Genomic DNA, 20384 nt, shown 5'->3' with positions numbered 1-20384 from the left:
CTTAGAGGAGACACCTTTTGGGTGTGTCTGTAAGGGTGTTCCCAGAGAGGTTGAATTTGGAAGTGATAACCTACCCGGCTGGGTGGTGGTGGCGCACGCCTTTAATCCCGGCACTCGGATTAAATCCGAGGCAGGCGGACTTCTGTGAGTTCGAGGCTAGCCTGGTCTACAAGAGCGAGTTCCAGGACAGGCTCCAAAAGCTACAGAGAAACCCTGTCTCGAAAAAAAAAAAAAGAAAGGAAAGAAAAGAAAGTAAGTAAGTAGGGCGGATCCAAGGACTAGTGATCTAGAATGAATCAATGGGGGGGGGGGTTATAAACTCGTGTTTAAAAAAAAAAAAAAATCAACCCACCCCGCCCCGCCTTCCCCGCAGCAGCCGCGTCTCCGTCAACCGGAAGCTCCCGGCTCCGCCGTGAGTCACACCGGAAGTGTCCGGGCATCTGTCCCTCTAAGTCTGCTCAGAGTGTTCCCCCCGACGCGGCGCGGAGCATTGTGGGCGCTGGTGAGCGGCTGGTTTCGGTCCGGGCGGCAGCGACCGGCTTTCGCGGAGCGTGGGGTCTGGGCTCCGCCGTGGGGCCCGCAGCCGCTGCCAGCATGTCGGGCGTGCGAGCCGTGCGCATCAGCATCGAGTCGGCCTGCGAGAAGCAGGTGCAGGAGGTGGGCCTCGATGGCACCGAGACCTACCTGCAGCCGCTGTCCATGTCGCAGAACCTGGCGCGCCTGGCGCAGCGCATCGACTTCAGCCAGGGCTCGGGCTCCGAGGAGGAGGAGGCGGCGGGGCCCGACGGCGACGCGCAGGACTGGGCGGGCGCCGGGGCCGAGCAGGACGACGAGGAAGGTGAGGCTCTGCCCGCGTTTCTCTCTCTGCCCCGAGGATCTCCCGGAGGGGTAAAGCGCATCTTTAATAAAGTGCGTGTCACTTTGCTCCTCTGCTTGTGGATGCGAGTAGCAGCCGTCGCTGTAAAGACGTGTGTTGACTGCAGTGGAAGGCCGACCACTCGGGTCCTGTACCAGCCTAGCAGGCCAGGAGAAGCATTCGGCTTTTTTATTAGAACAGCTGAAAGCTTTAGGGAGATTTTAGGTGGAGACGGGTGATTCTCGGAAGCTTTCAGGTGAATGAATTACAAGGAAGCAAAACCGATTTGGAGAAGCAGCCAGACTGGATTTTAGACTCTCCTTATTATCAGAGGACTAAGGAAAAAAAAAAAAAAAAACCACCCACAGTTATTGATTGAATGATGCGACAAGATCGGTATCCGTGGGGATGTTCGTGTCAAGTGTGATAGCACAGGCTTGTATTTCTAGAACTCGGCTAGGCAGGCAGGTTTCTAAATGGTCACAACAGCCTGAGTTAAATAATAGTGAGACACCGTCCCAATAAGTAAATAAAGATGTAAACGTTTTTCGTATACTTGGTAGAAAATTAAAAATTGTTATTCTGTATTGAAAAAGTAGATCAGCTCAACAGTTTTGTATCTTCTTTGTATCTTATGGTTGGGGTCAGCACATGAGGATTTGTATTAAAGGTCAGAGCGTTAGGAAGGTTGAGAAGCACTGTCCTATGTTGTGTGAAGGACTAAGTGGATCTGCTGTGCTGGTACGAGGTATCTTTAGGACACAACAATGGTGGAAAGGGAAGTGACAGGAGAATAGGAGTGTGTGTACTGTGAGTTAGCGGGAAAACCTTTGCAAGGGTTTTACCCCAGCAGTTAAGAGTGATATGTCTCAGAAGGGAGGAGAGTCAGGCCTGGGAATAAAGGGAAACTTTGACTTTCACTCCCTGATGCTTTTACCTTGAATTCTGTAAAACAAGCATGTATTAAAAATTGATTGAAAGGAAAATATGCTCTTGCAGCCAGTAGGAGTGCTGGTGTTGTAAACCATTTGGGGCTTTGCCTGGTTTTTGCTGTTTAGAAACCCACTACCGTTATTGAAGCTCTAATGCTGGAAGGAAGCAGGTTATTTTAAAAGTGCTGGGGATATATAGTTCAGTGTTTGTCTGTCATGAGTGAAGCCCTAGGTTTAAAAAGATTTGAGTGCCTACGTAAGCTCTAAGGACAGATCTGGCCTGTGGAAGTTAGACTGCGTTTATTTTTCCCTAGAAGGAGTGCTGTGTTTAATGCTAACAGCTCAAGACAGGGTGGTGAAAAGGAGATGAAACATGCACTTGGGAAGAAAACTTCGCTTCTGCTTTTCATACTTTTTTAAAATAATTATATTCATTTTATGTGCATTGATGTGAAGGTGTCAGAGCTTCTGGAACTGGAGTTACAGACAGTTGTGAGCTGCCATGCGGGTGCTGGGAATTGAACCTGGGTCCTCTAGAAGAGCAGCCAGTGCTCTTAATTGCTGAGCCATCTCTCCAGCGCCCCTTTTCCTATTATTAAACCTCTAAATGAGCTTCTTTCTTTCTTTCTTTTCTTTTTTTTTTTTCTTTTTCTTTTTCGAGACAGGGTTTCTCTGTGGTTTTGGAGCCTATCCTGGAACTAGCTCTTGTAGACCAGGCTGGTCTCGAACTCACAGAGATCCGCCTGCCTCTGCCTCCCAAGTGCTGGGATTAAAGGCGTGCGCCACCACCGAGCTTCTTTCTTTTATTCTGTGTAACCAGTACACATGTGTTTCTGTTTTTCCTTTTTGTTTTTCAGGGCTGGTGAAATTCCAACCTTCTCTGTGGCCTTGGGACTCAGTGAGGAACAATTTGCGAAGTGCCCTCACGGAGATGTGTGTTCTCTATGATGTTCTCAGTATTGTCAGGGACAAAAAGTTCATGACGCTGGACCCCGTCTCTCAGGATGCGCTTCCTCCCAAACAGGTACGTGTGGCCTCCGGCCAGACAGCCTCTCTTCGGGTTCAGCACCAGCGGCTGGTTGTGTGCATTGTCTCCCTTTTCTTGTCTTGAAAACTTAGATGCGTGAGTTAGAGAGCTGAATGAGGGATGAAGAGCGCATATTGTTGCAGATGGCCGGAGTTCAGTGCTTAGCACCCATATCGGGCAGCTCACAGCCGCCTCCAGCGGCAGGAGATTTGACACCCTCTGACCTCTCCATAAGCTCACACTTACATGCTCACGTAATAAAGTGATGGTAAGAAAGAGAAAAACTAAGTCCAGGTGAAAATGTAAGGACCGAACCAGCACTTCCCGGATGAGAGCATCTTTGAATCAGGCTCCTTGAAAAAGGAACAGAATGATGTGGCTTCTCCCATCCAAATACTCGGCCAGCCTGACCCAGCTTAGCGGACTGCTGAGGTCAGTTGAGGTTGGGACTATTCAGAGCATTATGGTCGTAGAAGACTGGCCTTTTTATGAAATGTCCGCGTTTTTCGCTTTGTTTTCTGATGTGCTCCTACGGTCAGAAGACTTGCACCTACTAGACTTGCCATTTGGAAGTGTAGCTCTTCCATAAAGCACACAGCTGGTCATTGTGGCAAACACAGTCTGAGGTCAGTGGGTGTAGTTGGCGTGTGCTGTGGGCCTGACACTAGTCACAATTCCACAAGCACGTTAGTGGGCTGTGGTGAGTTTAAAGTGTGTTCACGGGAGGGAGGCGCCTGCTTGGTCATATGCTGACTAGTGTAAGCTGGCGTTGATTTGTGCCATATAGGTGGTGGTTTCTATGCATAGGCTATATCTAGGCGAGGGTTTGGGATTTTTTTTTTTTTTTTTTTTTGGTTTTTCGAGACAGGGTTTCTCTGTGGCTTTGGAGCCTGTCCTGGAACTAGCTCTTGTAGACCAGGCTGGTCTCAAACTCACAGAGATCCGCCTGCCTCTGCCTCCCAAGTGCTGGGATTAAAGGCGTGTGCCACCACCGCCCGGCAGAGGGTTTGGGATTTAATGTGCCACAGAAAGTTATGAACTGGGCAAGAGCTAGGGTGGTGAAGAAGCACAGCGCCCTGGCCTAGGTTTGCCCCGGCTGTGTATTGCTAAGTGCTAATTTCCAGCATTTCTAGCATTTCACCACTTAGGTGGTGGTTTGACTTAGGTCATTTTGTAAGTTTGTCAAGAAGCAGGTTACTTCTGTCTTGAAAAAGGTTTTGCAAGGGAAAAGTTTTTCTCAAAGGTTTGGTATATGTCACTTCCCCACCCACCTGCTTTCTTCTGTGTGTGTATGTGTGTGTGTGCACACGTGTGGAAGGGTTAGAAGACAGGCTCTGTGTGTGAATCTGTGTGTGTGCACACGTGTGGAAGGGTTAGAGGACAGGATCTGTGTGTGTGTATCTGTGTGCACACGTGTGGAAGGATTAGAGGAAGGCTGTGTGTGTGTGTGTGTGTGTGTGTGTACACGTGTGGAAGGGTTAGAGGACAGGCTCTGTGTGTTTGTATCTGTGTGTGCACACGTGTGGAAGGGTTAGAGGACGTTACTTTGGGCGTCTTCCTCACTTGCTCTCCGAATCATAGTTTTGAGTCAGCTTCTCTTTCTGAAGGTAAAGTTCACGGGTTGGATAGATGGACTGGCCGCATGCCTGCAGAATTGTCCTCCTCCCTGGGGCTTCCTGGGGGCAGGTGTGTGTGGCTGTGATGGGGTTTAGTGGGTGTTGGGGCTTGCACGGTGGGCCCCCGTGCTGACTGTCGTCCTTCTTCCTCGCTGTGTTTGTTTGCTTTAGTTGCACATTTCCTGGTTGAGAGGACAGGCAGTTTTACGTTGTCTGAACTAGTGCACTCCAGCTTTGGGTAGAAAGCACGTCGGGTTGTTTTGGCAGAGTCCGCAGACCCTGCAGCTGATCTCTAAGAAGAAGTCCCTGGCCGGAGCAGCTCAAATCCTTCTCAAGGGGGCGGAAAGACTGACCAAGTCCGTGACCGAGAACCAGGAAAACAAGCTCCAGCGAGACTTCAACTCTGAGCTCTTGAGGCTACGGCAGCACTGGAAACTGAGGAAAGTTGGAGACAAGATCCTGGGCGACCTGAGCTACAGAAGCGCAGGTACAGACATTTGACCGTAGAAACTGTTTTGTGTGAGCAGAGGGTTTGGTGAACTGTGATGTCTCCCAGTCTCCTGTCGTGATCATTGCTGAGCTCCATGTGGTACAGTGCTATTTAATTTCTTTACCTGTAACCTGAAGCTTGCCAGGACCTGCTGTGGAACACCTGGAGTCCCAACACTTGAAGGCTGAGGTGGGAGGGTCAGGAGTTCAAGGCTAGCTTTGCCTGCATGAGACCCTATCTTAAAAACCCCACACAGACCATTCTTACAGTCCTATAATAAACAACCTACCATCAGTTTGATAAACCTTTTAGATATATTTAAGAGAGAGTTCAGAGCTCACTGGAGATGGCCAAGCGTCCCTGCTGGGCTGCCTGAGAACAGTGGTGGAAATGTACGAGGCCCCTGTGCCAGAGTCGGGCACAGCTGTTATCAACACACAGTGAGTCAGGGGTCAGTGCCCCGCACTGAAATGAGTTCCGCTACAAGATGAGTCGGTGCTTTCTGGTTTTAGACATTGTAAGTTCTTTCTCCTAAAGCAGTTATGGACAAATATTTAATTTCTCCTTGGGGTGGTCCTTTGAGGTTATGGAAGAATATAGTTGCATTCTTTCACTGCAAGAAGATCCTGAATGCTCTCCCTTGTAGACATGCACTCATGATGCAGCGATCACTTAGACTTCTGACCTGCACAGACAGAGGTGTCAGCAGTAGAGGCACTGGCTGGAATAGTGCTGTAGGCGCTGCTGATCTAAGGATTGAGCTCAGAGGGGCATGTTCTTAGAACACAGTGTGCGGCCTGGGCAGGTCAGATGACAGCGCTGCCTTTGGGACAGGGGCAGGATGGCGCCCCGTGCTTGCCTAGCATCGTTTGTTGTTGCTTTGCTTTTACCTGACACACAGACTCATTGTATAGCTCTGACTGGCCCAGACTTCACTATGTGCGCCAGGCTGGCCTGACCTGAAACTGCCTCCACCTCTCCTATTCCTTTTTTGGTTTGGCTCACTATGGCCCCCTTTCTGTTCACATGCACATGTCCAGTGGAAGGAATTCATGCTTTAGTGATGTGTTATGTTTGACATTTTGTGTTAAGTTAATGTGCTGTGTTAATTATTTTAATCTTTAATACCCAATTAGGGTCTCTCTTTCCCCATCACGGCACCTTTGAAGTGATTAAGAACACAGACATTGATTTGGATAAAAAGATCCCAGAAGATTACTGTCCCCTGGACGTCCAGATTCCTAGTGATTTGGAGGGGTCTGCGTACATCAAGGTACCGATGGAGGTTTTTCCCAGTCATTTCTTGCCAATTGCCCTGAAGCAACTTTGCTAATGTTTTTCATGTTGTTTAGGTTTCTATTCAAAAACAGGCTCCAGACATTGGTGATCTTGGCACAGTAAACCTGTTCAAGAGACCATTGCCCAAGTCCAAACCAGGTATGTCATGGCCTCTAACTTCCTTCTGTACTTACATAGTCAGTACGCCAAAGAGAGCGAGAGGGAAAGAGACGTTTGGTATGAAAACAGTAGGAAGGACGGTTTAAAGGCAGAGTTGGCGTCATGAAAGATGTTTTAGCACTGAGGGCTGAGAGAAGGAGGGGTTCTCAGAAAGACACCCAGAGCACGGATACGTGTTTCTTAAAGAACTGCCATCGGTTTTGGCTTTTTAAGATCATCTCCGCCTCTGCGCCGGCTGCAGGCATGAGTGCCATGCTTGCTTCTAGAAGTGTACCTGTTATACCTTACAAACAGACCTCTAGTGAGTTGCTGTGTCTTTGTAGGCTGAACTGCCCTAGTAGTCTCTGTGTGACAGAAGTAAGATCTTCTCTCCCATCAAGGCTCAGGGACTGTCAGGAAAGTGGAGACAAAGATGTAGGAGCCAGATGTGGGGAGGGTGCTGTGAAGCAGCGTCGTCGGGGTGGGACACAGCCTCTCACACGTGCTCTCTGTGCCCGTGGGTACCTGCTGCAGACTTGTACAAGACTCGGCCCTCACCATTTCACCAAGGATGGTCGAGGGGCTTGTGAAGCCCCATACCGTTACTGAGGGACTGTAGGCATCTATCTCATGATCGTTTTCCTCATTCCTCAGTGGTATACGGGGCAGTGGGGGGAGCTGCAGGCTTTATAGACAGCAGCAAAACTACCCAGGTGAAGTAAATTTGGTTCAGACTTCTGGAATCTGACACCGGGTCATTTATTTTAGCCATATTTAAGCACAGCACAGTTTTGAGAAGGTTTCTGATAACAGTTAACTTGGTGCTGTGAGTACAGCAAAGCCTGAGACGTAAATTGACACCGAAGCTCTTTATAGAGTACGTCTGGCTTCTTCCGTAAAGACGGGTGCTGTTGACTGGAAACAGTGCTCAAGGCTTAGGGTCTAGGGAGAACAGATGGGGTGAATATAAGGCCCATGGAGTCAGGATTTGGCCTGGTCCTAAGATAATGTTGAAGTCACTTAGACTGATCTAAAGTACAAGTGACATTCTCATAAGGGTAGGATTAATAGACTCAGAAGCAACGCTTAAGATAGGGAAAGGGTCTGGGATAAACAAAACATAAATTCTGGGGGATGTGGGTGAGGCTCTGCAGACAGCAAAGGATCACAGTATTCTGCAGGAAGATGGGTAAACATCCTTCCTTTGAAGAGATAAGCCTGTGTGTCTGCTTTTTCTGACTTCTCCAGTGCTTATCTGTGTACGCAGGAACCTCTTGCCCTGTATAACAGCCATTGATTAGTTGACTGTGTTCCTGTAAATAATGTCATGCTCAGTAATCTCAATCTCATTCCTGTAAATAATCTCATCACATGCTCACAAAAGTCACAAACTCTCTCTCTCTCTCTCTCTCTCTCTCTCTCTCTCTCTCTCTCTCTCTCTCTCTCTCTCTCTCTCTCTCTCTCACGCACACACACAAAGATGGGGACTTTGGAAGAAGAGTTAGAGCCGGAAAGGAAGGAATAAGACAGACAGTGGTGAAAATGAGAAGTCTGTTTACATCTGTCAGATTGTCAGAAAATTTTAATCCAATTTTATGTTCGAGAAAAGACTACCAGGACTACCAGTATTCTGAGCCTTTGATCATGAAGTCAGGTTATCATTTGTGCCACTGTGTACATAATCTGGCTGGACATTGAGATTATACATGCCTCTCTTTCAGGTTCTCCACATTGGCAGACGAAGTTAGAAGCAGCACAAAATGTTCTTCTTTGTAAAGAAATTTTTGCACAGCTTTCTCGGGAAGCCGTTCAGATTAAGTCTCAGATCCCTCACATTGTGGTGAAAAACCAGATCATCTCTCAGCCCTTCCCAAGTAAGCAGGCAGCCTACTGAGGCCTGCAAACAGGACCTTGTGGTGCGGGTGTGCTGGGCATCATGGCGGCCAGCAAAGCTGTGGGCCTCTGTTCTCTGTCCTGGGGGTGGCACCTTGGCTTTCACGGGTGTTAAAACCATGTGGTGTTGTGGCTTCATACAGCAGTAGCTGCTGTCAGATGGCATTTCCTTTGAAGGATACTGCCTTTTCTAAATGAGGTACCACTTTGAATCTTCATAATTTGTAGAAAAGAGTTTTCTGTTCAGAAGCAACCAGGCTTAACCTAAAAATCAGTTGCCATTAGCTATACTCTTGGTTTAGGCAGTGACTCTCATGACCCCTTTGGGGTTACATATCAAGTAATTTTGTTATAATTTATAACAGTAGCAAAATTACAGTTATGACCTAGCAACAAAATAATTGTGTGGTTGGGGTCGCCACAGCATGGGGAACTGTAGTAAAGAGTCAGAGCCTTAGGAAGGTTGGGAACCACTGGTTTCGGGTTAGACATGAACAGTTTTCCCTATTGCTTTTGGGAGCAGGGAAGAGAGCCTGATGAAACCAGGTACTAACTTCATGTTGAAATAGAAGTAGTAAAGCTCGTTTTAAAGGTTCTGTGCTTATAAAAACAAGAACTGCATTTTCCCAGTCTTCAGCTCAGGAGCAGTACCACGCTACAGTCTGTGGAACTACAGTTGTCTAAGTCTGTGGGGTTTATCATGTTAAGTAAGGGAGGTCATTGGAGTAGAGGAACTTAGGACGCAAGTTTACAGGATTGTCCTTTGTGAAATTGGTCTCCAGTTCTTGGCTTGTCTGCATCTGTCCTGCCTCTCTGTACACAGGCTTGCAGTTGTCCATTTCCCTGTGCCATTCCTCAAATGATAAGAAGTCCCAGAAGTGTGCCTCAGAGAAGCCGGGTCCAGAGGATCACCTCTATGTCCTGGAGCACAACTTGCACCTGCTGATCAGAGAGGTAACTCAAGTGTGGCTCTGCGGTGCACAAGCCTCCCCCACGGAGTCAGTGACGTGCGGCAGTGGTTTGAGAGAACGTGCTATGTGCCAGGGGATCCGGAGATAATCGGTGCATGATCCTTGCTCCCAGGATGTCTTGTAGAACTAGGGATATGCAGCAAGTTCTGCAGTTACCATGGGAAGCTTGTGCCACTGGACAGAGAAAGGGTGGCTCTTGTCTGGGGGCCTGAGCTGTACAGTAATGTCCTGTTTTGAGAATCTTTATAGACGAATATATTCCAACCTTTCCCCACCCCCAAATCCCAGGGTAGGGTTCAGTTAGTCATAATGGTATACAAGTCTGTGTTTTTAAAAGGGTTTTTCAAAGCTGGGCGGTGGTGGCGCACACCTTTAATCCCAGCATTTGGGAGGCAGACGCAGGCGACTTTCTGCGAGTTTGAGGTTACCTGGTCTACAAGAGCAAGTTCCAGGACAGGTTTCAAAGCAACACAGAGAAACCCTGTCTCAAATAATAATAATAATAATTAATAAAAAAATAAAAGATTTTTCAGACTGAGGATTTCACTCAGGGTTGAACACTTGCTTAACATGGGTGATGCTGTCACTTTAATCCTAATATTACATGTTTCTGGGGTCTGCCAGACAGTCTAGGACAGTTGATTAACTATCTGTCATGAGATGAGACTTAGTGAAGAATGCTTTTTAATTTAAAACTTTGAAGGTAAAAATAGCAGCTCAGAGGAGCCCTCCTCTTTACAGACGTGCGTCCTGCCCGTGGCCACTCAGTGCTTTACCTCTGTACCAAGAAGATGATGATGATCTAGTCCTGGCTAACTGTATCAACCTAGGCTGGCATCTGCCCCTGAGTACTGAAATTAAAAGCATTGCTACTATGTCTAGCAAGATTACTTTGATTATTTTCAAAAAGGCTTTTTTTTGGGGGGGGGGGTTTGAGACAGGGTTTCTCTGTTGCTTTGGAGTCTGTTCTAGAACTTGCTCTTGTAGACCAGGCTGGCCTCGAACTCACAGAGATCTGCCTGCCTCTGCCTCCCGAGTACTGGGATTAAAGGTGAGAGCCACCACTATCCGACTCTATTTCTAAAAACTTGAGCCAAGCTTTGGTTAAACATTTTTTGCCTGCTTATGACCCAGGTGCTGGTTCTTAATGACTTTTTTTGTGTCAGTTTCATAAACAGACCTTGAGTTCCGTGGTGATGCCTCACCCAGCGAGTGCTCCTTTTGGCCACAAGAGAATGAGACTTTCGGGTCCTCAGGCTTTTGATAAAAATGAAATTAATTCAATACAGTCTACAGAAGGACTCCTGGAAAAAATTATTAAACAAGCCAAGCATATTTTTCTAAGGAGCAGGTAAGAATGAAGAAAGTTACTGGTTTTCTGTACCATTGGGTCATTTTCCTGTTCCCTTTAATGTGTGTTAACTTTGAGTGTACGTAAGGTTTGTTTCCCCAGGGAGAAAGCGGCTGAGAGTAAGATCATGGTGACCTTCCTCCCTCCCCCCACCTTCCTTCCTTCCTTATTTATTTGTTTATTTATTTATTTATCTTTTGAGACAGAATCTTGGTCAATGTAGCCCTGACTACTAGAACTTGCTGTGTAGACCAGGCTCGCCTTGAACTCACAGAGCTCTGCCTACTTCTGTCTCCTGAATTCTGGGATTAAAGGTGTATACCACCATGCCCAGCCAATCTTGTTGTTGTTTTGCAGTGCTGGAGACCAGCCCCGAGTGTGCTGGACAGTACTCTCCCACTAGACCACCTCAGAGCCCCGTAAGGCAGGGGCTTACACCTAAGGCCTACGCCTTAGGCTGGACTCAGACTTGCTTTCCTCCTTCCTCCTCTCCTGTAGGCATGTGCACTAGCTTTCTCTCTCCTCTCTTTCTTAAAAACAAACAAAAAAAATTTAGAGTCATTTTAATCCTTAGTCTTATACATTTTTCTTTCATTAAGATATTTTAGCAGTTATATAACATAACATTAGACACGTATTCCATGATTTATTCCCCAGTTACTTGCTGGTGTGTGTGTGTGTGTGTGTGTGTGTGTCAGTCAGGGTCAGCTAGTACTTGGTAAGCAAGCCTCTGCCACTGAGCTGCATCTAGTTGGTTGATATTTGCTGAGCAGAACATCCTCGTATACCTGTCCGCTGCAGGCATTTTGTAGCATTGTTCAGGAGAGGAAAGGAAGCTAAGAGCAAATGTTGTGTGTGTGCACATACCTCTTGGGCTGGTCTCCTGTGTTCTGTTTTCCCTCAGCGCCTTTCCGTTTCTGATAAAGTACTAGGGTCAGACAATGAGAACTAAGGGCCTTTAGTGGCTTGGTGGGTGCACATACTTTATGCTTTGATTTAAGCACTGTGTGTAAGATAAGGATTGCTGTTTCAGAATTTTGTTCCTGGGTTTGGGCCCTGGAGTTAAACCCCTTGCTTTCCCTCAATTATTTATGTATGACCCAGGGCAAATGCTTAACCTATTTCCAAAGCTGCATGTAGTAAGTTAGTCCTGCCAGCCTACCACTTAGAGCTAAAGGCAGGAGGGTTAGGATTTCAAGGGCAGCCCTGGCTACAAGAGACCATACCTTAACCCACCCCTCCTCATTCAGAAAGGAAGGAAGGAGGCTTTCTTAGGCAATGGAGCTTACCTAAAGCCAGACAAGGCACACAACTGTAATCTCGGCACTCAGGAGGCTGAGGCAAAAGATTGATGAGTTCCAGCCAAGCTGGGACTGTAGAGGGACAGACTGCTTCAAAGCAAGATAAAACAGAAAACAAAAGCCAGTGCCTGCCAAACACACTGTTAGGGAGAATAGATGATAATGTTCTTGACCACATGCACAGTTTAGATACTTAAGTGTAGCAGGCATTGCTGACTTTCTTCATGGGTGATGTTTGGATTGGGCTCAAGGCTCTGGTTAAAATCTGATTATGATTTTAATAATAACAGGTCTGGGTGTATCCCAGTCACTCGTTGCCAGAGATCAGGCACTACCATTTGTGAATGGTGCGTGACAGATTAGTACCTGGGAAGTGTCTTGTCCTGGGGCAGTAAGCTTTCACGAGCAGGACAGGATGAGTGGAGTCGTAAGGAGCAAGCCCAGCAGGATAACAAGAGGTGGTGTGAGTGTGTCTCGTGGTGCAAACTGAGAACAGCACAGCAGTGTGTATACAAGGGCTTCCAGAATCACTCACCTTTCCAGTGGGGATCTGATGAAAAAGCAGGCATGCTGTGAAACTTTTTAGGTTTTATAAAATTGATGCTTTCATTTATATGGTGATTTTTAATTTTTTAATTTTCCTTTTGAAGAACTGCTGCAACCATTGACAGCTTGGCAAGTCGCATTGAAGACCCCCAGATCCAGGCCCACTGGTCAAACATCAGTGACGTTTATGAGTCTAGTGTGAAGGTTTTGATCACGTCTCAAGGTTATGAGCAAATATGCAAGTGAGTGTCGCCAGGAAGTCCCGCAGGTGGATGCCAGGCACTGCCGAGCCTTTCCCAAGGACTCTGCAGTGCCAGGTTGTCGTACGGTTCCCATAATTATGTCACGATAAAGTGTTTGCAGAAGCAAGAGGTAAGGGCTGGAGCGATGGCTCTGGCTTAAAGTGCTCTTCCAGGGGACCTGAGCTCCGTTCCTAGCCCCACATGAGGTGGCTCACAACTGCCCGGACCTCTAGCTCCAGGGAGTCTTAGATTCTCCTCTGACCTCCAGGGTGCTTACACATGCATTACATATACACACAAATCTTCTTTTTTTTTTTTTTTTTTAAATATTTATTTATTATGTATACAATATTCTGTCTGTGTATATGCCTGCTGGCCAGAAGAGAGCACCAGACCCCATTACAGATGGTTATGAGCCACCATGTGGTTGCTGGGAATTGAACTCAGGACCTTTGGAAGAGCAGGCAATGCTCTTAACCTCTGAGCCATCTCTCCAGCCCCACAAATCTTCTTAAAACCACATAAAATCTCGTTTACAATTTTGTGTTGGGCCATATTCATAGCTATCCTTAGCCACATGCAACCTTTGGGCTACGTGTCAAACATGCCTAGGTTTTAAAGTGGAAAATGCGTCACTTGCTGAGACACTCTGTAAGCCTGCATCAGTTCTTGGCTACAGGCTATGCAGGTCCAGGTGTCAGGCGTGAGTTTGGCCATCCGAGCTGGCTCTCAGCATTGTCTGCTTGGGGCAATCTGTGTTTGTAGTTCTCTTCTGACTTGGCGTTGCCCTTGGTTCTGATCCATTAGTTGATGATTGTGCCTCTCAACCAAGTTGACCATGTGTGTCTGCGAAAGAGCGGCACGGTCCTTGTCCTGGCATTCTTAGGCAGTGCTTGGGTAAGGTGTATTGCTTAGGATGCTTAGCGTGTACAAGACCCTGGTTTCCATTCCTAGCATTGCAACAAAAAGAAGTGTATTCTCAGTTTGATCCCCAATACTTTATGATAAAGCCGGATGTGGAGGTACATGCATGAAGGTAGAGGACAGTCACTAGGAACTGGTTTTCTCCTGCCACCATGTGGGTAGCTGGGATTGAACTCAGGTCCTCTTAGCTGCAAGAACCCTTAGCCGCTTCTTAAGTCAGAGCCAGCCCCACGTATCCTGCCACTTGGGGATGTCCTCCAGCTAGCCTGCTATGGAGCTAGTGCCCGGTATAGCCTGAGGAAGGCTGCCTTGGATCTCATTCAGTGGAGGCTAAGAAGCCACCCTCCTCTCTGTACCATAAAAATTAGTTTAGGTTGTCAGAACTGCTGCTGTCTTTGTCCATGCTGTCAACATGATGTCAAGGTCCTTGGGGCTGTACAAACTAGAGTGTGTGTGTGTGCAGGTCCATCCAGCTGCAATTGAACATCGGTGTTGAGCAGGTACGCGTGGTGCACAGAGACGGGCGGGTGATCACGTTGTCTCACCAGGAGCAGGAACTGCAGGATTTCCTTCTGTCCCAGGTATATTGCACACTGTGTGTTGAAGAAGCTGCGGGCTGCGTTCCTGCCACCCAACTCCTGGCCACCTTATGTCCCAAAATAACAATACACAAACTGTATTCTTTTAAACACTGCTTGGCCCATTAGCTCTAGCCCTTACTGGCTAATTCTCATATCCCGATCAACCCATCTCTAATAATCTGTGTAGCAGCAGTCTTACCAGGAAAGATTCAGCATGTCTGACCTGGCAGTTTGCTTCATCGCGTCTGGCTCTGAGAGGAGCTGCCCTGCATCTGAGCTCACTTCCTCTTCCTCCCAGCATTCTGTTCTGTTTATTACACCCACCTAAAGGCTGGCCAATCAAATGGGCCAAGGCAGTTTCTTTATTAGCCAGTGACCTTCCTCCATCAACTGTGTGTTTGGTTAGAGTTTTTGTTGTTTTATTTCTTTGAGATAGGATCTCAGTGTGGCTCAGCCCAGCGGTCCCCCTGCCTCTGCCTCCTGGTTGCTCGGATGGCAGGTGTGCAGCACATGCCTGACCACACTTGCAGCCTAAATTCCCTTGTTGCATTAACTGCTTGACGAATAAGCTGAGCATAGAGTAGCTACAATGGTTGCAGAAGGAGAAACGGTTGTCTCTGCCCTATAGTTTATTTCCAGTATGCACTTGGGTTCATCTCGTCCTGGTTTTATTTGCACTCCCTTTGTGATACACTGAAGCTTCAGCTCTGTAGCCAGCAATCTCTCACGACTGTTGGGAAATGGATCCTTTCCAGGAGTGGGGAAGCGTTAGCCCAAGGAAACCAAGGGGAGGAAGACAGATACAAACTACAGCAGCCATTATCCATAATAACAACTGTGGTGGTTTAGTCTCTGTTTTTGGGAGGGGTCTCATGTGGAAGAGCAGTGCAGAAAGTACTGGGTTCTAGTCCCTGCCCTGTGGACTTGTTTTGTGACGCTGGGGTGCAAGAAGAGCAGGAGCTTGTGATGCTGGGGTACAAGATAATCAAGATACCAAGTAGTCAGGTGCACCTGTGAGGGACATGGCTAACCTAACCCTAGCTGGTTACGTTGAAGTGGGTTTGGTTAACTGAAGTCCACACAGATGTGTTGAGTGTCTCAGTGAATCGCATGTGTAGAGACCAAGGTCTGCGAGTGGACAGGGACCAGGGAAGGCAGGTAGTGGTGGTGCTGCTGTGCTGCTGCTGCCGCCTTTACTGCTGCTGGCAGAGCGCATCCCACCAGGGTGGGAAGGAAGAACAGGTGGGATGTTGTTTACAGAAGGTCAGCTGACCATGTGAGCCGCATGCAGTGGTCACCTGAGGTCAGTAGTCTTCTGGCCCTGGGGGCTGTGACGTAGAACAACCCTCTTGACCAAATGAGCAGCTTTTTATCATGATATTCAACTGATATAGCCAGCCTCACAGGGACAGTACCAGGAAGACAAGACCTGACCCACTCTGCTCCTTACCATTCTGTTGGCTGCATTTAGTAACCCCTGCTTAAATGGCTGCCATTACCTGAAGCCAGAGAACACAGAAAGCTAATGGAGTCTGCACTCTAGGCCAGTGGACACAGAGAGACAGTGCAGTGGAAGGTGGGGCCCCTTCTCCTGGCCCCTCTAGCAGTCATGTCACGCAGGAGATTCCCCAGATTTGGGCCAGGGGTTAAGAGCCCCAACAAACTTAGGATTGATTACACCATATCACCAGAGTGTGCCCGAGCTTGAGTCACACCTTCTCGTTCACAGATGTCACAGCACCAGGTGCACGCGGTTCAGCAGCTTGCCAAGGTCATGGGCTGGCAGGTCCTCAGCTTCAGTAACCACGTGGGACTCGGGCCCATAGAGAGCATCGGCAATGCCTCCGCCATCACAGTGGCCTCCCCAAGTGGTGACTATGCTATTTCAGGTACTTTCCGTTGCTCCGTATAGGAGGTAACTCTGTAACATTCCGTTTTAATAACTAAACATGAGCTATCTGACTGTGATGAGCTAATGTGTTTACTCTGCTGTTTGCTGATATTATTTGTTACTCAAGTCAGGAGTGAGTGAGTGTGTGTGTGTGTGTGTGTATATATATAAGGGAGGGAGGAAAGTGTGCGAGAACTTACTAAGCAAGCTTCTGTTCTTAAACTGAGGCTACTGGTAAGTTCACAGGGCCATGTTTTAAATCTCACCTGCATCAGTTCAAACTTCATTGAAACCAAGAGTTCTTCCTTTCTTTTTCTGGGAGACCAGGTCTTGTGTGGAGTTTAGGCTGGCTTCAAACTCTGTATAGCTCAGCTTGATATTGAATTTGCTTTGTAGCCTAGGCCAGCCTTGGTCCTCCTGTCTAGGCCTTTGAGGGCTTGGATTACAGGCATAGGTCACAACACCTGACACATCTTGTCTAATTTTTATAGGACAAATAATTCAAAGATACTTAAATCATCTTAGAGTATGTGTATGAGTGTGTGCAAAAATTTAGCATTTGGAGGTCTGACAAGATGTAGCAGGTAAGGCACTCGCCACCAAGCCTGATGACCTGAGTTTGGTCCCAAGATCCACATGGTAGTTAGAGGGAACAAACTGGAAGTTGTCTTCTGACTTCCACATGTACATACACACATGCATTCATACATACATATATGTGCATAAATTAAAAAATAAATTTAGCATTTTGGAAATGAAGCACTGCCCTTGAACTTACTATGTAGCCAAAACTAGCCTTGAACTCGTGATCCTGCAGACTGTACCTTCTAGGTGCTGGGGCTAGGGGTGTGCACCACCGTGACCAGCTCCTGAAACCCTTGTTAATGGGAGTGTCTAAGCTGTTGGGTAGGCGTCTGCGCTCACAGAACGAAGCGCAGGTTTCCCATCACTTCATAAGTTTCAGTGTGTGCTGATCATTGCTTTCATCAACAGTTCGTAATGGACCTGAGAGTGGCAGCAAGATTATGGTTCAGTTTCCCCGGAACCAATGCAAAGACCTTCCGAAGAGTGACGTTTTACAAGACAACAAGTGGAGTCATCTGCGTGGACCATTCAAGGAGGTTCAGTGGAACAAGATGGAGGGCCGTAATTTCGTTTATAAAATGGAGCTGCTTATGTCTGCACTGAGCCCCTGTCTGTTGTGATTTTCTCCAGAACAAGTTCTAGAAGCATTGACTTGGATGTTTGCAGCTACAAGCACAAGAGAGAGAGACATCTTCCATATAAGTACTGGCGCTCCCACCCTTCACAGGAGCCCAGTGTGAAAGTTAGCAGCTGGCATCCTCTCACTTTATAAGTGACAAGTGCTTTGGAAGAGAAAAGTTTCTGTACTGTGGTAGTATGCAGTATGGGGAGATGTAAAATAATACATTTTTTATAAAGCTAACGTGAAAGCATTACTAACTTAAGGGCTTGAATTTGCTTTTTAAAATAAAATAAAAAATCCTATCTTTGATGTTAACATGAGCTTTGTGTTTAAAATCTCCAAGTGCTTTGTGAATTTCTTACAGCCCATATAATCTGTGTCTCAAATCAACCACTCCTTAGTGTTTCTTTAAAACCACCTAAGAACATCTTATGGTGCAGATTCACTGAACACACAGGCCCTTTCTCTGAAAGGTGCCAAGGTCACCCACAGGAAGCAGCCCCAGCACTGGGGCTCTTGGGTATTTGGGAAGTGAAGTGCCTGTTACTCCCCTGGGTCAACAAGAGCCGCTAAGAACTCAGAAGGGAATGCAGAAGGAGACATTGTCGGAGCCCATGTGGGTCCAACATAGATTCCCTAACCCGGCTGAAACGGAGTCGCGAGGAATAAAACTGACACAGCTTACAAGGTCATCCTGGAAAAGGCCTGAATTACTCTTTATTCTCAGAACATCTTATATCTACATTCAGTGGGGGAAAACACCTTAGGCTGTCTCCAAGGCAACCAGGTGCCTGGGCTTAGGTCATGTCCGCATCTAGCAGTCAGGTAGGCCATGAATTAGCATCTCTATAAGACATCCTCTTAGTTACAAAAGGAAGGAAGCACCAAACCTCTGAAACTCTTGAGTCATCAGCTTTAGCCAACATCTCTCCTCAGGTAATCCACATTCTAACAAAAGAAACTAGGAGCAGCACATCCTGACTTTTGTTAAGGAGGCGACAGCTTGTCTGCAGAGCTATGTGCCTAGCTCAGACCAGGCTAATGGCTACTGTGCCAAACCGAAATATGGGCCCACAATCCACTCTCTCTTATTAATTTTAACAACTCCTGTGCGTCTGCAACAGGACAGACATGCCACGTCTGGTTTGGGCAAAGTCCTCTTTATTTATCCAAATTTTTTCGTCATTGGAACAGGCATCAATTATGCAAGCTCCTGTCTTAGGCATCTGGGGAGAAGAAGCTTTAAACCCGTCATTGACTGCCGACCTCTGTAAAAGGAAGAGATTAGTGGAGAGAAATATACTTTTTAGGCCTTGTATATTAGCCATATCTCTTGTCAGGATGTATCATAATGCTTTATGAATAATTATGTTCCCAATAACTATATTTTCCTGTCTTAAAGGAGAGTAGAATCACCTGAGTTGAAGATGTTTTTTTTGCTGGTACAGAATATTATTTAGAGTTTACTTTTTTAGCACATGTATCAACTCTCAACATTTATAGTCACAACCTCTCTTTTAGCCAACTGTCAATTGTAGCAATTTACAATCATGATCTTTTTACATTATCGGTCAATACCGATCTTTAAATTTTTAATACCGTAATTTTATATTTAGCCGGTCAAAACCAGCTCTCCAAATTATTTATAATTTTATATTTAGCCGGTCAATACCAGCTCTCCAAATTATTTATAATTTTGTGTTTAGCCGGTCAGTACCAGTTTTTCAAATTTTTTATAATTTTATATTTAGCCGGTCAATACCAGCCCTCCAATTTTTTATAATTTTATTTTTAGCCGGTCAGTACCAGCTCTCTGATTTTTTTAGAATTTTACCTTTAGCCGGTTAGTACCAGCTCTCCAATTATTTATAATTTTACTTTTGGCCGGTTAGTACCAGCTCTCCAATTATTTATAATTTTATAATTTTTTTTACCGTAAATTTATATTTTTTTCGGTCATTACCGATGTATTTTGTATCATTGGTCATTACCAGATTTTTTTCATCACCTTATATGCAGCTGTAAATATCAGGTCATTACCGTTAAGAGTATAATACCATTTGTTGTTATTAAATCTCATTTTTAGTCTCTGTGTGGCTGTTAAACCCTTAGTTTGCCCCCTTGTTAAATGAAGAGGGATTTTAGTCATACTTTATTTTGTATCTTTCTTTCCCTGAGGGGAAAGCTTAGGTCTTAGTTTTTAGGTTTAATACTTTATTTAAAATGAGTTTTGTCCCATAAACCGAGAACACTTGTTTCTCACTAGCCTGTCTTCCCACCTAAGGGGCTACCCACTCCAGATGTGCCTGCCCTGCTCTCCATGCATCCTCATTCCTATTGTCTTTGACTTCCTCTGCAGAAAGAGGTCATCAGATCTTGCTTTTTGGTGTGAGATTTTTTTTTCTATTTGCTTTGTGATTTGAGACATAATCTTATTCTGTAGCAAAGGTTGACCTTGAATTTGTGACCATTCTGCTACAGTCTGAAGTGTGATTCTAGACAGATGACAAGTTTGGGTGTTTTTCGCCTTAAAGGTGTTTGGACTCAGTGTCCTGCCCCACTTTGTACAGAAACTGAAACAGCCCTGCTAGTGGCGGCTAAGCCCTTGGCTGTAGAAAAACTTCATAGAGCTGACTGCACTTGACTTTAGAATTACTTAAGAAGTTTAGTCGGGTAAAAAGTCCTAAAGCAGGCAAAGTATGAGTTTCCTGAAAAAAGACATTTGGAGGCATAGGTGGGCCTTTTACACCAATGGAATTTAGCCTTCCTATATGTACACTGTAAAACCAAAGCATCCTACCTTGGCAGTGTCCTCTCTCACCCCAATATTCAGACAAGCTTCCCCTGGGATACCTCCACTTTATTAAACACTGAATTCCTAGAAGGGGACAGTCAAAGGCATCACCAGTGGGGAGCCAGACCAGGGAGGGGCATCACCAGTGGAGAGCCAGGCGGGGAGGGGCATCACCAGTGGGGAGCCAGACGGGAGGTGGCCCCAGGGTAGTACTGCTGTGTTAGAGTAAGGATGGTCTTGGGTCCCAGCACCTAGACAAATGTTAGATGATTCTAACGATCTGCCTATAGTCTCAGTTTCCTGTGGCAGAGCTGGGGTCCCCGGA

General features: G+C 46.4%; 1 protein-coding gene across 1 annotated transcript; it reads left to right on the top strand.

Moving 5' to 3' along the window:
• The first annotated feature begins 484 nt into the window (after positions 1-484).
• Med17 (mediator complex subunit 17) lies at positions 485-17567 on the top strand. Its single transcript, XM_057768642.1, has 12 exons — positions 485-838; positions 2646-2812; positions 4699-4918; positions 6058-6194; positions 6274-6358; positions 8080-8232; positions 9075-9205; positions 10389-10573; positions 12525-12662; positions 14050-14167; positions 15897-16056; positions 17052-17567. Exons 1-12 carry the CDS (start codon positions 595-597, stop codon positions 17261-17263), a joined length of 1950 nt encoding a protein of 649 aa, XP_057624625.1. The 5' UTR covers positions 485-594; the 3' UTR covers positions 17264-17567.
• The last annotated feature ends 2817 nt before the right edge of the window (positions 17568-20384 follow it).

Source organism: Chionomys nivalis, chromosome 4, assembly GCF_950005125.1.
Source record: "Chionomys nivalis chromosome 4, mChiNiv1.1, whole genome shotgun sequence".
In the NCBI taxonomy this organism is placed as follows: domain Eukaryota; kingdom Metazoa; phylum Chordata; class Mammalia; order Rodentia; family Cricetidae; genus Chionomys; species Chionomys nivalis.
Note: the sequence above shows the minus strand (reverse complement) of the source record. Positions and strands in the feature narration are given on the sequence as shown.